An 18,938-nucleotide genomic window follows, 5' to 3' on the forward strand; every position below is an offset into this window, starting at 1 on the left:
GCCCCTCAACCCCAATATGCTACGGGACTCCACAGGACTGATCACTAAGAGCTGCCAAAACCTGCATTCCCTTTGTGCTTAGGTACAACCACAGCTAAATCCTCAATTCCCAGTAACTGACGGTGGGCGGGGCGGGGGGGAGATGGTCATCACAGGACTAAGGTAAAACTGAAGAGAAAGCCTCCTACTGAATGACTAAAACAGGAGGACCTTTAAGAAACCAAGTCAGTCCAGGGACCAACTGGAGCCCACCTTAAGTGTGGCCCCAGTTAGGGGAACGAGGTGGAACCAGGACTAGGTCCACCCCAAACAATCTGGAGCTGCTGGGCAGCCCCATCTCTCAGGAACTGCACAGGCTAGGAATGACCTGAAACCATTGTGGACTCAAAGAGCAAGGATTCCTCAACATTGGGCCAAAGCAAACCAGCTTCAGGAAGTGGCAGAGGCTCCTTAAGTCTCCCCTTTGTTCCTGCTCTGTAATCCCAAAGCCAAGTCTAATCTAAACTGTGCTAAGAATGCCCTTTGCTACACAGACGTCTCATTTATAAAACCCAGGGAGCACAAGTGACTCAGCTCTCTTTCGCAGGAATGTTCAGCAAATTAACTACTCAGGGAGGCTTTACGTGGTTATTAAAAACATAGGCTTCAGTGTCAGACAGGCCTAGGTTTCAATATCTGTTCCACCACTTTCTAGCTCTGTCACCTAGACCTCTCCAAAGCTCAGTTTCTGCATCTGTCAAATATGGCTTCTGCCATCTTCTTACAGGGAGAGTTGTTGAGAACAGCGAGGAATTGAGGGTGTGTGCGTACGTGAGTAATGAGCACAGTAAGCATTCAATAAATAGTAGCTGTCGCTATAACTTATTACTGAGGACTAGGAAACAACTTCTATAGAGAAATAACGCTGCCAGCTGTCAGCTGTATTAGCATTCCTGCACCTCACCCATCCGTCAGAGGGCGGTCAACAGCGTGAGGATGCCAGAGATTATTTTCTATCTGCTGAGCAGTGTGCCAGATGAAGGGGAGAGAGTGAAGGACACAACCTCTCCTGTGGAGCAGCTCACGGTGCTGAGGGAGGACGTGACGGAGAGGAAGTGACGGGGAAGAAGGGAAAGTTCTGAAGGGGGTCTCAGCATGGACCGTCTACTCAGCTTCTGCATTCAACCGTGAAGGGGCTGCTTTCACTTCTGGTCCCAGCAGTTGGGGTCCCGCTGACTGGCTCTATCAGGGTCCCGGGCAGGGGGTGCTGGGAAGCGAGGTCCCTTCCACACCAAGAGGGAGATGAGGGGGGAGTGGGAAGGACAGCGGAGAAGGGTTTTGGTCTTCTCTCTTCATGTGATACCAGGCAAAAGTCATTCCAGAAAAGGAGCTGGCAGTCACAAGCCAACAATTCAGGCAGGCACTACAAGATGACTGGTTGCTAGGTTAGTGCAGCAGCAGAGACAGTTTTTAGCAGAGACATAGGGCTCTCAGGAATTACAACCGCGTAATCAAAAACACGTATACTCACTGGACAGCGTGTACAGTGGAAGGCCGGAAGGGCTGGGCTCCTTGGATCAGTGGCCCCCAAACTCATTAACCAGTGCTCTTGCTCTCTCTTACAGATTTTCACCATCACAGTCCCCACCTGCGAAACTCTCGCACATACCTTAAAGCCTGCACGACTGGTGCACTGGAGCAGGACTGGGCCCCGCCCTAGTCAGGAGAGCACACGGCCCTGGGGAAAAGCACTGAGCTGAGAGTGAAGGCTCATATCACAGACGCAGCTCTGCACTGGCAAGAGCTCTGAGAATATAAGCCTTGGGAAAGTCATCTCACCTCTCTGGGACTCAGTTTCTCCATCTGCAGCACCAGGACAATGTGATGAAATCCCGTTCTGACATTCAAAGGACCTAAGGGCCAAGCTGGTGATCCCTACCCTGGGTTCTTATTTCTGCATTAGGGCAGACATGCCACAGAAGAGCCAGGGTATTAAGACAAGTGATTACAAGTCACTCTCTAAACTATCCTGAAAGTTCAGACAGTAAAAAGTCAGCCACAACTTTTCTGAAATCCAAAATAAAAAGTTTTGGAACTTACAGTCCTGGCCCAGACCATTCATTTTACGACGGTCAGGACTCTGTTTCTTGGATGGTAAACCAGGAAAGAAAACAACGGGACAACAGTAGTTACCTGGCACCTGGGAAGGGCACACGGCTTGCTTGCTAAAAGGGCCCTCCAAACACTAGACTGAGAAGGACGTACAGGGGGCCTTAGGGTAAGCATTCATTCCAAAAACTATGGGAATGACAGCTGCTATTTCTGGCCAATGGATCAGGACCTGAAAGATGGGTGTAATCTCCACCGAACAAATCGTACAGTCAGAAATAATCTTGCATCTGCCAGCACTCAACAAACCGGCAGCTCTTTAGAGAGGACTCTCTGGGGACCCAGAGCTGCAGTAACCAAGGGAAATGTATCCAGATTAGATCAGCAAAGGCCTCTCCGTTTCCACACGAGATATTGTAGGGGGCAATGACACCGGCCAACACACAAGATTTACACAATGAGCTCCCTGAATGCTGCACACGTCCGGGTCAGAAGAGCTGCCGCTGGGCTACAAATGGCTCCTGAAGCAGCAGATGCCAAGTGTCCTGTTTACCTTTGCCTTTGGTTACAATTCCTCAAGAGGGCCTGAGAGGTCTGCTTTTCATGGTATTGCCTTTTCCATCCATTTTAAATTAAGAAGAAGAATTCTTCCTTGTCTCATTCCCTTTACCTTTCTCTTCCCAACATAAAAACATAAATAAGAAGTGGTGTGTCCACACGATGGAATATTATTTAGTAACAAAAAAGAATGAAGTACTGATGTATGCTACAACATGGAGAAACCTTGGAAGCATCATGCTAAGTGAAAGGAGCTGGAAACAAAGGACTTTATTATATTGAGTCAATTTATAGAAAATATCCTAGACAGGAAAATCTGTAGAGACAGGAAGCAGACTAGTGGTTGCCTAGAGTTTGGGGGGCAAGGGAGACAGGGGGACCAGGCAATGATGACTAAGAGGTACACGGTTTCTTTTTGGAGTGAGGAAGACTCTGTGAATACACTAAAAAGGGCTCTGAATTGTGTACTTTAAATGAGTGAATGGTAGAGTATCTAATTATATCTCATTAAAGCTGTTAAAAGATGCCACAAAGGAATTATGACCTCCTGTAGGAAGGGACATTTAATGAGGGAGCTCTGACTCTCCTGACCACTGCTGCTCCTTCCTCCCAACAGCTCATTTCGCTGTCCCGTCCCTGCTCAGCTGCAGTATCCGGCGCAGGGTTACACCTTCCCTGAGATAACTGGGCAGGTGGTAGCTTTGCTGGATCTTCAAGTCTACTCCTGCTCTGTTATGACTTTAGTGTCCTTCCTTCCACATCTAGTTTCCCTCTGTCCCTGAAGAGATAGTGAAACTACCCCCCAGCCCCCAGCACGGGTTGATGACTTGCCATGCCATGAAAAAAGAATGAAGATAAATGATACTATAAAAGCACAGGTTTGGGCGTTAGATCAAATCTGAGTTCCAACTGAAGCATCTGAAAAAGTTACTTTAAGTCTCAATCTCAGGTTCCACTTCTGTAAAATGGGGAAAACACCACCTAATGCATCGAATGCACATTGTTATTATAAAAATTAAACGGTAAAGTCTATATAAATGATTAATATGGTGCCTGGCACACAGAAGGCACTCAATAAATAATAACCGTTATTTATAAAAGCCTTATGCCCAGTTTTTTCAAGCTGTCATCCAGCAGATCAGCTTCTATGTCAAAAAAGGCAGTAACAAAAGCAGGCCACTGGCACCATCAAATGGTTCACAAACATTTTTCTGACTATTTGTTTTAACTCATCTCACTCACAGATCCCTAGTCCATTCCTAATACTTCTGTGTTTTTTACTTCAATTTGTTTTCCTATTTCTGGGCTCAATTTAACCTAAGCATTAGGCTTATTATTGCCTCTCCAGTTCCATTTTCCCTCCTCAACCTTAATCTGTATTTATCACCTTAATTATAATACTTTAAGCCACTCAGTGTAAATAAACTGTTTACCCAGAGTAGCACAGCACTCAGTATCCTACTCCTCCTAAAAGCCTATCACAGGGCTTCCCTGGTGGCACAGTGGTTGAGAGTCCGCCTGCCGATGCAGGGGATGCGGGTTTGTGCCCCGGTCCGGGAGGGTCCCACGTGCCGCGGAGCGGCTGGGCCCTGTGAGCCATGGCCGCTGAGCCTGCGCGTCCGGAGCCTGTGCTCTGCAACGGGAGAGGCCACGGCAGTGAGAGGCCCGCGTACCGCGAATAAATAAATAAATAAATGAATAAATAAAAAGCCTATCACAGAATCAAAACAACTTAAGACAGAGTTTAGAAAGAATTATGATGGAACCATAAAACGGAATACTAGGCAGCCATGTAAAACAACACTACAGAAATATTTAATGACATGAAAAGATATTTACAATGGAGTAGGAAGGAGCTGCAAGCATACTACAAAAGTCTGTACCATATGATGAGATTTTGTAAGGCATTTTATAATGTGTGTATATGCAAAAAGAGCTGCATAGAAACAAAATTAGAACAATAAACAAAAAGTTAAGATAAAGTTAATATATTAAGGCAATTTTTATTCTTTTGGCCTGCTGTATTTTCTATATTTTCTTTGATAAATGTATATTAATTCTGAGAAAAAGATGACTTAAAAATATGAATTTAAACAATACAGAACCTCTTCGCATTTTTTTAGCAGCCACTGTAGCATAGATCTGGAGTCAGAAAGACCAGGACTCAAATCCCTCCTCTACCACTTGTTAGAAGTCTGACTTTGCAGTCACTGAACCTTTTAGGCTTGGTGGTGTCATCTGGAAAATGAAGATGAACATCCTAGCAAAGTGCCTGGCACCTGATCTTCAGTACACCTCTCTGGCAGTGGTCCTCAGCTTGAATGTGCATCAGAATCACCTGGAGAGCATGCTGAGACAGGTGGCTGGGCCCCAGTCCCAGAGTTTCTGATTCAGTAGGTCTGGGAGGAGGGGGATACCATGAATTTGCATAAGTTCCCAGGTGATGCTGATGCTGCTGGTCCGAGAACCACACTTCGAGGACCACTGCAATAGGCAATAAGTACAAACTCTTCTTACAGTACGTTACACAGATATTAAGTGCTCTTTCAGAGCAATATTTCCGGAATACGAGCTCACTGGATACTGAATTATATAAGAGCCTAACACTGCACATTCACCCAAAAGCCCAGACTTTATAACCTGGGATCATTCACTCCAAGACAGCGAGGGAACTGGGTTTCCACTGTAGAGGGAAGCAAATAACAATTATTAGGACTGCATTTAGAATATCTGACTTCAGCATGGGAGAAAATGTCTTCGAATGTGGACATGGATCAAGCAATGTGCAGGACGGAGACCAGTGTGAATCCACTGCTCGCTGCCCTGTGCCTGTCTGGGAAGAAGGGCAGTGTACAGTGTGTCACAGAGCACCTGCTTTGCTCTGGGTGCCCCCTGTTGACAAAAACCGACATAGCCTAAGCCCATATGTAGTCAGGATAGGTCTTTTCTTCTTCCAATTTTCCTAGTCCCCTTCTCTTTGTATCTGCAGCTCATCTCCAAACAGGTTAACTGTTGCAGCATGGCATTCCTTGTAATGGTATGTGGCATTTAAAGCACAATTGCTAGAGACGGCTAGCACGAGCAGTGGGAATAAACTGCGGTTGTAAATAGTCTCTAATACACTGTGAAACCCTGTTGGTATTTCTGAAAATACACTAACTGATGAAGTACTTAAAGTTTCTATAGATGAAAATTGTTCAACAGCACCATCACAGACAACTAAAAGTAGAATGAGAGAATTTTAGAGCTGGCAAAGGTCTCTAATACTATCATCGCCAGCTTCCTCACTTCCATGAGGAAACTGAAGGGCCCAAAAGGTAAAGTAACATATATAAAGACACAAAATTAGTGACAAAGCCAAGTTTCCTGACTCCCTCATGACTCCTGATCTTTCCACTATACTATTTCATCTTTATTTAGAAACTTTATTCATTTAGTCATCACCAAGACAAGTATAACTGCATTTTAACCACTTCATAGAGGGTAAAGAAACTAATGAACATGTAATGATTCCTGAAAGGTACGGGATGAAAACATTCTACCTTTTTTTATTGTGAAAATTAAGCCTTTCCTAATATGAATACTTCTTTTTTTTTTTTTTTTGACTGCGCCATGCGGCTCGTAGGATCGTAGCTCCTAGACTAGGGACTGAACCCGCACCCTTGGCAGTGAAAAGCACAGAGTCCTAACCACTGAACCGCCAGGGAATCCCTATCAATACTTCTTTAATAGCAATCACTTTAAGTTAAATTCACAGGATCAAAAACTGCATTGAAGGCTTCCCTGGTGGCGCAGTGGTTAAGAATCTGCCTGCCAATGCAGGGAACACGGGTTCGAGCCCTGGTCTCGGAAGATCCCACAGGCCGCAGAGCAACTAAGCTCGTGGGCTACAACTACTGAGCCTGTGCTCTATAGCCCGCGAGCCACAACTACTGAGCCTGTGCCGCAACTACTGAAGCCCATGCTCCTAAAGCCTGTGCTCTGCAACAAGAGAAGCCCGCGCACCACAACAAAGAGTAGCCCCCGCTCGCCGCAACTAGAGAAAGCCCACACGCAGCAACAAAGACCCCACACAGCCAAAAATAAACAAATAAATTTATTTTAAAATAAAAAAACCTGCATTGATTACCAACAAGCAACGTCTAAACTGGGCGTGAGCAAACTTTGGCCCACCGGCCAAATCCAGCCTGTCACTTGTTTACGTACAACCCACGTACAGTCCAAGAGCTCAGACAAGTTTTTACATTTTTAGTGGTTGAAGAAATCAAGAGCATATTTTGTGATATATGAAAATTATATGAAATTCAAAATTCAGTGCCCACAAATAAAGTTTTATTAGAACACAACCATGCTCAGTCGTCTCCATATTGTCTACGGTTGCATCTGTGCTGCAGCAACAGAACTGAGTAGCTGCAGCAGAGACTAGATGGCCCCAAAGCTTGGAATATTTACTCTCTGATCCTTTACAGAAAATGTTTGCCCATCCCTGTTCTAAACTATTGATAAATGTGATGTCTGAGCCTTCGGTCAAGTACAAAGTTCTGGGTAATAAGTCCTATGGAGGCCCAGCCTCAGCAGCGAGCTCCCTCCCACCACCCCAGGTTTAGCAGGAGGACCACACAGGGCAAGTGGCCAAACCTATGCTGCCTGTCAACTTGATCTCTCCTCTACAGAAGCCAAGGGCACTGTGCTAGGCTTGGTCTGTTTTTTAGTTAATATTTATCAGCAATCCCGTGAAAAGCATACCCATTTTACAAATGAAGAACCAAACCTAAGAGCCCAAACTACAGATTGAATCCAGATCTGTCTGGCACCAGAGTTCTTTGCTCATTCCCCAGTGGTTTTCAAATTGTGCTCCGGTCAGCTGAGAGGCCTCATGGGCACAGGAAACCCAGAGGGTGGGGCCCCAGGCCTTCCACATTTTTTCTACTAGGACCACTCCACTTACATTTTTATATATTGTGTCCATGTAGTTTGTCTGAAGAAGAGAATTTGCTGCTAAAAAATTTAGTCTGTAGATCAGTGTTCCTCTTCAAAACAAAAGCTAACAACAACAACAACAAAAGCTAATTTTGGCGCCACTTATTATTACCACCTTTGGCAAATCTGTCACAAAACTGGAAATCTTAATTTCCTCAGCTGCCAGTGGCGATGAAAACCCTGCCCCCCTGCATGCAGACCGCCATTCACCAAGACCAAACAAGAATAGATATGAAGCGATGTGTAAACTAGAGGACTACAGAAACGTAATACAGAATTATCATCCCCTCACTAAAGGGCAGGGAGGGGAGCAAGTAGGGAATTAACATTTGCTGCCGACCAAAGAAAAATCAAACGTGCAAGTAAAATGTAAAAAAAAAAACATTCAAATAAAAGTAAATAAGTAAAAGACATGATGCAGAGTGGAAATATCATAAACTTTGAAATCTAACACATTTAAAAATTCCCTAATTAACAGCTACATAGCCATGGGCGATGGCTTAAATCTCTTTGAGCCTGGGTTTCCTCACCTGCAAATGGGATGAAACAAAATAATACTGAATACTTGCTCAATGCTTTATACAGGGCCTGGCACCTAATGAGTCAGTATTCAATACATGTTAGCTCTCTTTTTATGGGGACCTCCCATTTGTTACTGTGAAATTAAGACCCACCTGCCAGAATTAACAAATGGGTTCCCTGTAACATAACAAAATAATAGAATTAAGGAGCTAGAAGCATCTTTACCTTAGATGATTCTATGAGCCACATGACAGCACAAAGCTGTGCGAGCACAGGCTGAAGGTACTCTAAAGGAACAATGAAAGATACTAATAACAGGAGATACACAGGCAGTCCCCTGTTGAAATGGTCTACTAATTCAATAAGGGTATTTATTGAGTGTTTTAAGAGCCTTCTATGGCTCCATAAAATGACAGATTTACATTTAATATCCACTTGACCAAACCCATTAAACTTGTAAGAGGCACTCTCCTGCTGAGGATCAGATATCTAGCTTCTTAAGTATTAATTTTTCATATTGCTTTGGCAAGGCAAAGGCAAAAAACCTAGTTAAATTCTGAACAAAGTTTTTTTTCCTTTGTCCACAGGAAAAAAAATCACAATACAGTAGTCTCTCTATTTCAATAAGGCTGAATGAAGATGAGTTTATTTTAATTTGTCCCTTTACCAAATTCTTACTGGGCATTTATTTTGTAAAAGGATTCAAGAATATCAAGAGGTAGGACAGTGTCCTTGTTCTCACAGGACTGTGTGGGTCATCCAACCTGTTCACCATAACATAACAGGCAGTGGTAAAGTGCTATTACAAAGTAGGAAAAATGTGCCTTGGGGGTTCGTTGGTCATTAATTAAGGGTCTGTACCCAAATAATTGCATCAGGCAACACTACATGGAGGGGGGAACACCTGAAGTAGGATTTAAAGGATGAACTGTATAAACAGAGAGAACACCATAAGTAAAAAAAACTTAGAATTAAAACCTGTATTTGATTTCAAAGCTACATTATCCTACCCCATAATGTGGCTAAAACACAGACTACCTTAACACAATGCAAAAGGAAAAAGACTGGTGCCAGATCATGGAAGGCCTGGAGTAACCACTAAAGTGTTTTCAGCAGATAAAAGCTAAGCAGAGTCTGAGACCCAGGGAAATCAGAGTTGTGCCTTTAAATGCATGATTATACAGAACTTGCTGAAATTATTTTCTGGTGGCACCAAAGTTTCTAACATAAGACCGTAAGTCATCTGTTGTATTCCCCTGCCTCTCTAAGTCAACCTTAAATCAGCTCAGTATAATGGTATACAGCTAATGCTACTAAAAATATAAAAATATTTGATCTATAACTGAAACTCACAACTATATTGTCCACCAACTACAAAGCCTTTTGCCTTACCTTATACTTGACTAGTTGGTTTCATTCTAAATCACTGCCATGGTTGTTGTCTGTTAAAGAACAATGGGTTGAGGAGACATATCAAGCTATCAAGCTTCTTAAAGTAACTCACGAAATGGTAGCTAGGGCTGGCTGTGGGAAGACTATCTGTTGCTTGGTGGTGCTAACCACCAGAGCAAGGAGATCCTACTAACTACTTGGCCGCCCTAAGTAATTCTAGACAGGTGAATTTCCTAATTTTGAAAATTGCTAATAAAGGAAATTCTCTAATTTTCCTTTTATAAACAGTCCCAGTGATTAATAATCTTTAGTCATATAATTCTTTTTGATGGGCACATTAGAGCTCTCATTACAATACAAATCAACAGCCTGTATACATAGTATTAGGTCAATCTACTAGAAAGTCAAGCAGTGAAGTTATGATCCATCCATTTACAAAATATTTAATAAGCAATTGGGTCAACAGTGGACTACAAACTGTTCTAACAGCCTAAAATCACAGCAACCCCAAACTGAGCAAAAAGAGGCAAAGCTGGGGGAAGAAGTCAAACTCTGGCATAAAAGACAGGATGTGCCAAGAAACTAGGTACCGAAGAGGGAAGAAGAGGAAAGACAGCCACACTGTCCATTCTTCTGACTCAAGTCACTCAGCTATCCACAGAGCCACCGCAACCCTGTAGATTCAGAGGTGGGACGTTAAGTGTTAAAAGCTCCCACAGTTTCCACAATGAAGCGTGACACTCTCAAGAACCACAAAATCAAACCCAACATAGGCAGAAGAGCCCTTAAAGGAAAAAGAAGAAAGTTGGGCCCAGAGATGAGAAGAGCTCTTCTAGACTACATGGGAAGTTAAAGGTAGAGGTTAGTAAACATCAACCAATAAGACACTGCTGACCTAGGAAGTTTTTTAAAATTTAATCCTTACAACCACCTTACAGAAGTAGGCACTATTAGCCTCACTTTCACAGATGAGAAAACTGAGCCTTAGAGAAGTTAAATAATTTGCTCACAATCTTCATAATACTTCCCTAACTCCCTTGATCAGAACCTTATGGAAATGTTCATGTAGATGTGTTAACTGAGTTCAAATGATTAGAGGCAATTAGGAAAGATTTCATAAAACAGGTTAAGCTGTGGCCAGGGATCTTGAAGGATATTTAGGACTCTGCTGGAAAAAGGAGGAACATTTCAAGCACAAGGCACTAGGAAGAAATCAATATCCAGCCTCTGCTGGAGGTAGCTGAAGGACTCTGAGGAGACACACACAGCAGAAGAAACATGTGGGTAGGGTGATAGTGAACAAGATGGCTGCAGAGAGCCTTGAGTGTCTGGTTCAGTTTGAACCAGATTCTGTTCAAGTCACAGAAGTCTCAAAAATAACTCCCTCTTTGTATTTATGCTGCCAAGACCCGTAATGAATTAGGTAAATAAACTTACACAGATGTCATTTCCCTCACACAGACATATTTTTCTTGGAAATATGGCAAAGCTACATTCCTTCGCTAGAAATTTCAAATCTATACATATAACTCATTTCACATGGTGAATAACTAAGAATCAAAAAGAAAATGAGGGGCTTCCCTGGTGGCGCAGTGGTTAAGAATCCACCTGCCAATGCAGGGGACACGGGTTTGAGACCTGGTCCGGGAAGATCCCACATGCCACGGAGCAACTAAGCCTGTGCGCCACAACTACTGAGCCTGCGCTCTAAAGCCCGCGAGCCACAACTACTGAGCCCGTGTGCCACAACTACTGAAGCCTGCGCACCTAGAGCCCATGCTCTACAACAAGAGAAGCCACCACAATGAGAAGCCCACACACCGCAAGGAAGAGTAGCCCCTGCTTGCCACAACTAGAGAAAGCCCACGTGCAGCAACAAAGACCAAACGCAGCCAAAAATAAATAAATAAAATAAATAAATAAGAAAACAGACTTAAATCAGAGACTGTGAGAACTAATCATTTCCTTATAAAGCTTTCCTAAGGCCTCTTTCCGATAAAATAAACAAGAAAAGTGATTTACTGACCCTAATACATGCCAAGAAATTTACATGTTATCTCTAATCCTACAACAACCTTTCAGAGTAGATACTATTCCTATTTTATAGAAATTGAAGTGCAAAGAAGGCTCAAGGAAAAACTTCCCAAAGTCATATAGCCTGCAATGGCAGAGCTGATATTTAAACCAAAAGTCGGGTGTGTGTGTGTGTGTGCGCGCACGCGCGCGCGTGCGTGCACACCGACAGAGGAATTTCCATGAAAGCCAATGAACCTGGCTGATCCCTTACCATATCACATCCCTTAGGACATGCAGAAAGCAGCATAATTTCCCTTCACTACCTTAAGGGTTTTCTTGCCCAAACATGCCTGCCACTAAGGATGTGGAAAAGGCTGTGTCAGCCAAACACAAAGCCACTATAAACCTGCCAATCTTCCTTGGAGCAATCACCAGGTCTGAAAAGAGATAATCAAATGCCTGTTTTCACAGTCTCTTTCATATGATAGTTATGCAGAGTTTATCCAAACTTAGCACATAAGGATGAAAACACAGTTTTGTTTTGTTTTATTGGGGGAAGATATGTCTTACAAAACTGCATAACTGAGAAAAAATATTTGCAAATTGTAAATATGACAAAGAACTTGTATCCAGAATATATAAAGACCTCTTACAATTCAATAATAAGAGGACAAACGCACCAAATATTTGTGTAACTAAATAAAACCAAATAAAAAGTGGGCAAAAGACTTGAACAGACATCTCAACAAAGAAGACAGATGACCAGCTAATAAGCACGTGAAAAGGTGCTCCACATTGTTAACCATTAGGGAAATGCAAATTAAAACCACAATGAAATACCAATATATACTCAGTATAATCGAAGAGGTGGATAAAACCAAGCCACTCTGGAAAACAGTTTGGCAGTTTCTTAAAAAGTTAAGCATAATACTTTTTATAATTTCTTCTATCACATTTCTACACTGAAATTTTTATAAGATTTAGTCAAATAATAACCTATAGTTTATTTTCCTTTCAAATTGGATTTAATCCTTTAATTTTCTAGGTATTATTTTGATTTGCAATAGAAGGATAATGGTTTACTTGAGTAGTTTTCAAAAATAACTTCCATTGCAACTGTTCAGTGACCCCCCCCAAAAAAAAGTTAAGCATAAATTTACCATAAAACCCAGCAATTCTGCTCCTAGAAATCTACCCAAGAGAAATGAAAACATATATCCATACAAAGACTTGTGAGTGCTCATAACAGCATTACTCATAATAGCCAAACTGGAAATAATACAAGTATCTATCAACTGGTAAATGGATTAACAAAATGTGGTACATGCAGGCAATAGAATACTATTCAGCAATTTAAAGTAATGATATGGTGATACATACTACAACATGGATGAACCTCAAAAACATTATGAAAAATGAAAGAAGTCATACACACATATATGATTCTATTTACATGAAATGTCCAGAGAAGATAATTTTATAGAGTCAGGAAGCAGATCAGTGGCTGTCTGGGGCTGGGGTGGGTGCAAGGACTGACTGCAAGAGAATTCACGAGAACTTAGGGGGATGACAAAAATGTTCTAAAACTGGACTGTGGTGATGGTGACACAACTCTATAAATTTAATAAAATCCCTGAACAAGTACTCTTACACTGAGTGAATTTTATGGTATGGATATTATATCTCAATAGTGCTTTTTAAAAAATAATTATTAAATATATATATTTTCTATATATATGTATGTATATATTTAAATAACTCCAGGGGAAACAAAAAAGTATATAAGGGAATGTAATCATAATATTATGGTTCCTCTATATTCAGTCATAATAAGGTAGATATTATGTAAACATAAATCAGTAATGCACATTGATTTAACCATTTCTTGGTTAAATCAATGAAAAATTAGCAGTTTTATAGACATTCCTTCCTTCTCATCTCTTAACAGTAGGAAGCCAAAGGATAGAGCCTCAAATTGATAAATCAAGAAATAACAGGATAAGCATGTTATTTAGGTCCATGGCTGTAAGCAGCAAAATAAATAAAATGGTCTTTCCTAGGAGGGAAAAGCTTCTGAACTATCTACAGGATGGAATGACCTAAAATGCAACACTAAGTCTGAAGCTGATTAATGGTTTGAGAAAAGTGCTGATGCTGCAGCATCTACTAGCCCTTCATCCACTAGAGGGTGTAAGGCAACACCACAGAAGGACCTGAACCACTGATGGGTGACCCGATGACAGATACTGAAGAGACGCAACCATGTGAATAAATCTTGCATAAAGGCTGAAAGTGGGGTTCTAGATAACCTAGTAGGAAGAAAAGAAAGCGATTTCATACTTTTTGTAATTTGAAAGCAAAGCAGAAGCATTTTTAGTTAAAAAAAAGGACCAGTAAAAAAAACTGCTATGGATTGTAAGACATAAGAGAGGTATGAACATTTTACTTCTGAACCTATTATTTTAATCCAGTCTCCAACTGGGAGAGGGCAGTGGGATAAAATTTCTCATTCAACAATTAAGTACTAGCTGGAACTGATATTAAACACAGCAAATGATAAAGCTGTTGCCTAGACAGTTCTAAGGTTGCCTTTTGCAGGGGGGAGGGGGGAGGGGGCAGCTCTAAAAATTCCTTCTTTACAGCAACCACAATGTTGTTTTAAAAAACGTACAATAGGTCATGTTGCTCCCTGCTTAAAACCTTTGAAAAGCTTCACATTAAACTGAGAATAATTTTCATTTATTCATCCAACAAATACTTATTGATCTCCTCCTACATGCCAGGCTCTGCTCTAAGCAAAGTCACAGCTTACACAGAACTTACATTTTAGTGGGAGAGACAGACAATAAAGTACACACACTAGATAATTTCAGATAATGATAAGAGAGCTGAAGATAAGACTGAATGGTCAGGGTATGTATGTGGATAACTTTAGATTGGTGTGGTCAGGGAAGCTTCTCTGAGGGGTAAACTTTGTCCCTGTGACCTGAATGAGAAGGTGAATATCTGGGTCAAGAGCACTGCAGATCTAAGGTAGAGAAGACAGCAATTCCACGGACCTGAAGCTGAGATCAAGCTCAAGGAGTTCAAAATGGAAAGAACACCCGGTGAGGCTGAAGCTGGTGGTAAGACGGGGGAGGAGATGAATTACAGAGGTAGACAGTAAGCGCACATAGAAATACTCCTAAATCCATACAATGGGCTATGGTCCACCAAAAAAAGAAATAAAGTACTGACACACGCTACAGCAGGGATGAACCTTGAAAACATTATGCCAAGTGAAAAAAGCCAGTCACAAAAGACCAGATATTGTATGATTCTGTTTTCATGAAATGTCCAGAATAGGCAAATCCACAGAGCTGGACAGTAGATTAGAGGTTGCTCAGGGCAGGCGTCAGGGGAATGGTGAAGTGACGACTAAAGGTTATGTATGGGTTTTCTTTAAGGTGGCATTTTTAAGGACGACAACTATTAGAATTTTGTTTTTCAAAACTACAGTCTGCAATCCATTAGTGGGTTCAGAAAATCAATTTTGGTCAATCAACTGTTGGTCATAATCAACAGTTTTTTTTTTTTTTAGTGGAATGGAAGAGAATGGAAAATATCACAGCGCTGAGAACGTAGTAAGGGTAAGTATTTGTGTGTGTGTGTGTGTGTGTGTGTACTGGGTCATAATTCAAAAGGTATTACTCACTAGAGGTTGCCACCTTTTTTTTTTTTTTTTTTCAGTACGTGGGCCTCTCACTGTTGTGGCCTCTCCCGTTGCGGAGCACAGGCTCCGGACGCGCAGGTTCAATGGCCATGGCTCACGGGCCCAGCCACTCCGCGGCATGTGGGATCTTCCCGGACCGGGGCACGAACCCGTGTCCCGTGCATCGGCAGGCGGACCCTCAACCACTGTGCCACCAGGGAAGCCCGCCACCTTTTTTTTTAAGCTTGAAATCACTGAGCTAGAACTTGAACACCCTCACTATGTCCTCCATTTGAAATCTCCCCAAGGAAAGAAAAGTAGCCATCATTTCTTTGCCACCAAACCAAATGAGTATGACAGAAAATGCATTTGCTATTGCCCATGGATCCCAATCAAAATAAGTAAAAGCCCTGAAAGTACATTTGCAAAAAACTGGACAGAAAATAAAGTCCAGGGCTTCCCTGGTGGCTCAGTAGTTGAGAGTCCGCCTGCCGATGCAGGGGACACGGGTTCGTGCCCCGGTCCGGGAAGATCCCACATGCCGCGGGGCGGCTGGGCCCGTGAGCCATGGCTGCTGAGCCTGCGCGTCTGGAGCCTGTGCTCCGCAACGGGAGAGGCCACAACAGTGAGAGGCCCGCGTACTGCAAAATAAATAAATAAATAAAATAAAGTCCATTCCAGGGATAACAAAGATAACTCGTTAGAAAAAGGGAAATTAAAAATTCTCAAGAAGAAAGAAAATACTTTGGGGAAAAAAATCTCTTAGGTCATTTAAAATCTATACTCTAAATTAGAAGTAAGGCTGCTACTCCAAATTTAAATCCCTAATTATCCGAGTCACATCTGTCAACTTAAACATCTCCTCTGATATTTCCATTTTGGGGGAATCACTTGAGCATGTGTATATAATAGTTTTCAACATACTTTTAGAAAAGCGAAGGAAAAAACTTTTTAAGGAGCCACTGACTAGCATTTAAAAAATCAGAGTCTAATACTGTGACATTAATCTTCTTTACATTAAAGATGCAAAATTATAAAAGGAAGGTTTATTTCACTCCTCATGGGCCTGTTTTTCGTGACACTCCCAGGAAAGCAGTGTTCTCCAATCTAAAGAGCAAATCACAATCATAGTCCACAGTGCTGCTGGCAAGCAAAATAAGTGAATAAAATACAAAAAGATAAACTGTAGACCACAAGCTACTTTAACAAACAAAATAGGAAGGAAACTTGATAGAAATAAGTTATGCAAGGGGCCTCCAGTTCATGTGAAGACTTTCCAAGCTGTTACATTCTCCAAAGATTCCATAGTATCTTATCTTGCCACACGAGGAAGAGAACATCCCCATTCAACGAGGAGAGAACACTGACAGAAGAACACAAGACGGAAATACAAGACATGGAGGCTGAGAATCCAGGACTCAAGTCTCACTGTGCCACTAACTCTGTGACATGGGGAAATTCATTTAAAAGCCTCTGGTTTGGTTTTCTTAGCTACCAAATAGGGATAATAAAGCCTGACCTTTCTAGCAGAGCTATTGTGAAGATCAATACTGATACATGGAAGCATACACTGTAAACTGCAAAATTCCTCACCAACATTAGTTTTCATAATTTACTAACATTCCTGGTTCCATAGCTGATGCAACACCTGAACCCAACCAAGAGTCTGTGCTCTCATCTCCAATGTGAATGGCAACGCTTCATGTCCACAGGTCAAGTGTGGGAAATGCACCGTGCCATAGTCCCAAACCTGATCACTCCAGTTAAGGGAACACTCACTGTATTTCTTTAATCATAGCTAGGATGACCATACATCCCATTCATCAAGGTTTGCCTGGGACTGCTTCCACATCAGCATCCCTTTTCTCTCTCAAAAGTGCCCCAACTTGAATGATAAACTACACAGTCACCTTAATTACAGCAGACACAAGTTGTGGCACCAAGAGGTGACAGACAAGAGGCGAGCCTTAGGACTCCCCTGTACTGTCCAGAGCCCCCTGAAAGCCATTCCAAGTCAACGAACAATATGAGCAGAGACAGTAAGTTTGCTGTGCAGAACGAGGGCCCCTTCTACGCAGACTGCTGCTCCCAGGTCCCTCCCAAAGAAAAGCTCTGGAGCTAATGCACACAAACATTCTCTCAGTTAGAGAACGTTACAAACCACAAACTATTCCAACCTTAATTAACCCTTGGGAACTCTATCATAAGCATGTGTACACACACACAGATCACAAAGAGATGGTCAGCTAGGAATCTAAACCACTACATTGTGTCATCAACCTAAAATCCTGCATGGCCTTAGTAAAGCATGCAGCCTTTCTGAGCTGGTGTGCACTTCTGCTAATCTGGAACAATGTTTGTCTCCTCCACTTGCACGGAGAGACCACATTAGCAAGCACAGTGACGGGCTTGGAGTGTTTTATAAAAGCAATGGATTGCCATCCCATAAAGCCTGTTAACTAGGAAAGAAGGCTGAGGTGACCTTGCATAAAAAAGGAAAACCTCTACAAGGTGACAGGTGGTTTCTTTTCCCCCTCCTTTCCTTCGCAGGTCTTTTTTTTTAATCTTTTATTTCCTTTATTTTATTGATTTATTTTTGGCTGTGTTGGGTCTTCGTTGCTGCGCATGGGCTTTCTTCTAGTTGCGGCAAGCAGGGGCTACTCTTCATCGCGGTGCGCAGGCTTCTCATTGCGGTGGCTTCTCTTGTTGTAGAGCACAGGCTCTAGGTGTGTGGGCTTCAGTAGTTGTGGCATGTGGGCTCAGTAGTTGTGGCTCGCAGGCTCTAGAGCGCAGGCTCAGTAGTTGTGGCGCATGGGCTTAATTGCTCTGCGGCATGTGAGATCTTCCTGGACCAGGGCTTGAACCCATGCCCCCTGCATTGGCAGGCGGATTCTTAACCACTGCGCCACCAGGGAAGCCCCCTTCACAGGTTTTTAATTCAAATGTGTTACCAGGGGTGTATGTAACAGGGTGGAAAGGGCCACCGTAACAGTGAAATACTGGCCCACTTAGTGCTAAGGAACTTTGTTGTTACAATTTTTAACCAGGGTCATGGACTCCTAGATTCATAAGTTCAATGTCAAGGGATCTATGAAGCCACCAAATGATAAATAAGTAAAGTGAGTGAGCAGGCATACTGCACATGACCCCATTTTCCCTTTGTGAGTCAAGAATCCCCAGTATAGAGGACCCTCAACAAATAGAGGACAAATTTCAGTGCTTATTCAGCTGCTAACCTGTATTGTTACCTTGGATAAGCCACTTTAATCTCTGTGTGCCTGTTTCCTTATCCTTCCCAAGGAAATACTTGCCTTACCCATTCAAGAGGTGGTGGTGAGGATGAGAAGAGAAAATATTTGATGAAAGCTCTCTGCAGTGCTCAAAAGATTATCATTTTTATCTCTTTTAAAATCACCATTAGATGCTAATAGAAATCCTGTCTGCGTATGGTTCCTATCTATTTAGAAAAGAAACATAAAAGAATAAGGAAAAGCAAATAAAGATTCATACACTCCAAATTCTCCTTCACCCCAGTCTCTGGTTCCTGGATTTGCCGAGCCAAACCACTCTGCGAAGATGTAAAGATCACAAGTTCAGTTTCTGCCCAACTCGGGCTGCTCAGTGACCAGTGTTTCACACTGATAAATGCCTCCCAAACCTCAGAGCATGAAGTGAGAGTTCACAAGGTCAG

At 42.3% G+C, this 18,938-nt stretch overlaps 1 protein-coding gene across 11 annotated transcripts in view; it reads right to left on the reverse strand.

Moving 5' to 3' along the window:
• RBFOX2 (RNA binding fox-1 homolog 2) overlaps nt 1–18,938 on the reverse strand; it is a 262,326-nt gene that overhangs the window by 163,881 nt on the left and 79,507 nt on the right. Inside the window, exon 1 of one of the 11 annotated variants that reach the window (XM_027107505.1) lies at nt 1,511–1,630. The exons of the other annotated variants lie outside the window; for them this stretch is intronic. Within the exon in view, the coding sequence (XP_026963306.1) occupies nt 1,511–1,615 (105 nt within the window). The 5' untranslated portion in view covers nt 1,616–1,630. Of the gene's footprint in view, nt 1–1,510; nt 1,631–18,938 lie in introns of those variants that run through there. 11 annotated transcript variants of the gene reach the window in all.

The sequence above is a fragment of the Aethalodelphis obliquidens genome, unplaced genomic scaffold (genome assembly GCF_003676395.1).
Source record: "Aethalodelphis obliquidens isolate GAN/ISIS:26980383/991018 unplaced genomic scaffold, ASM367639v1 scaffold8, whole genome shotgun sequence".
In the NCBI taxonomy this organism is placed as follows: Eukaryota; Metazoa; Chordata; class Mammalia; order Artiodactyla; family Delphinidae; genus Aethalodelphis; species Aethalodelphis obliquidens.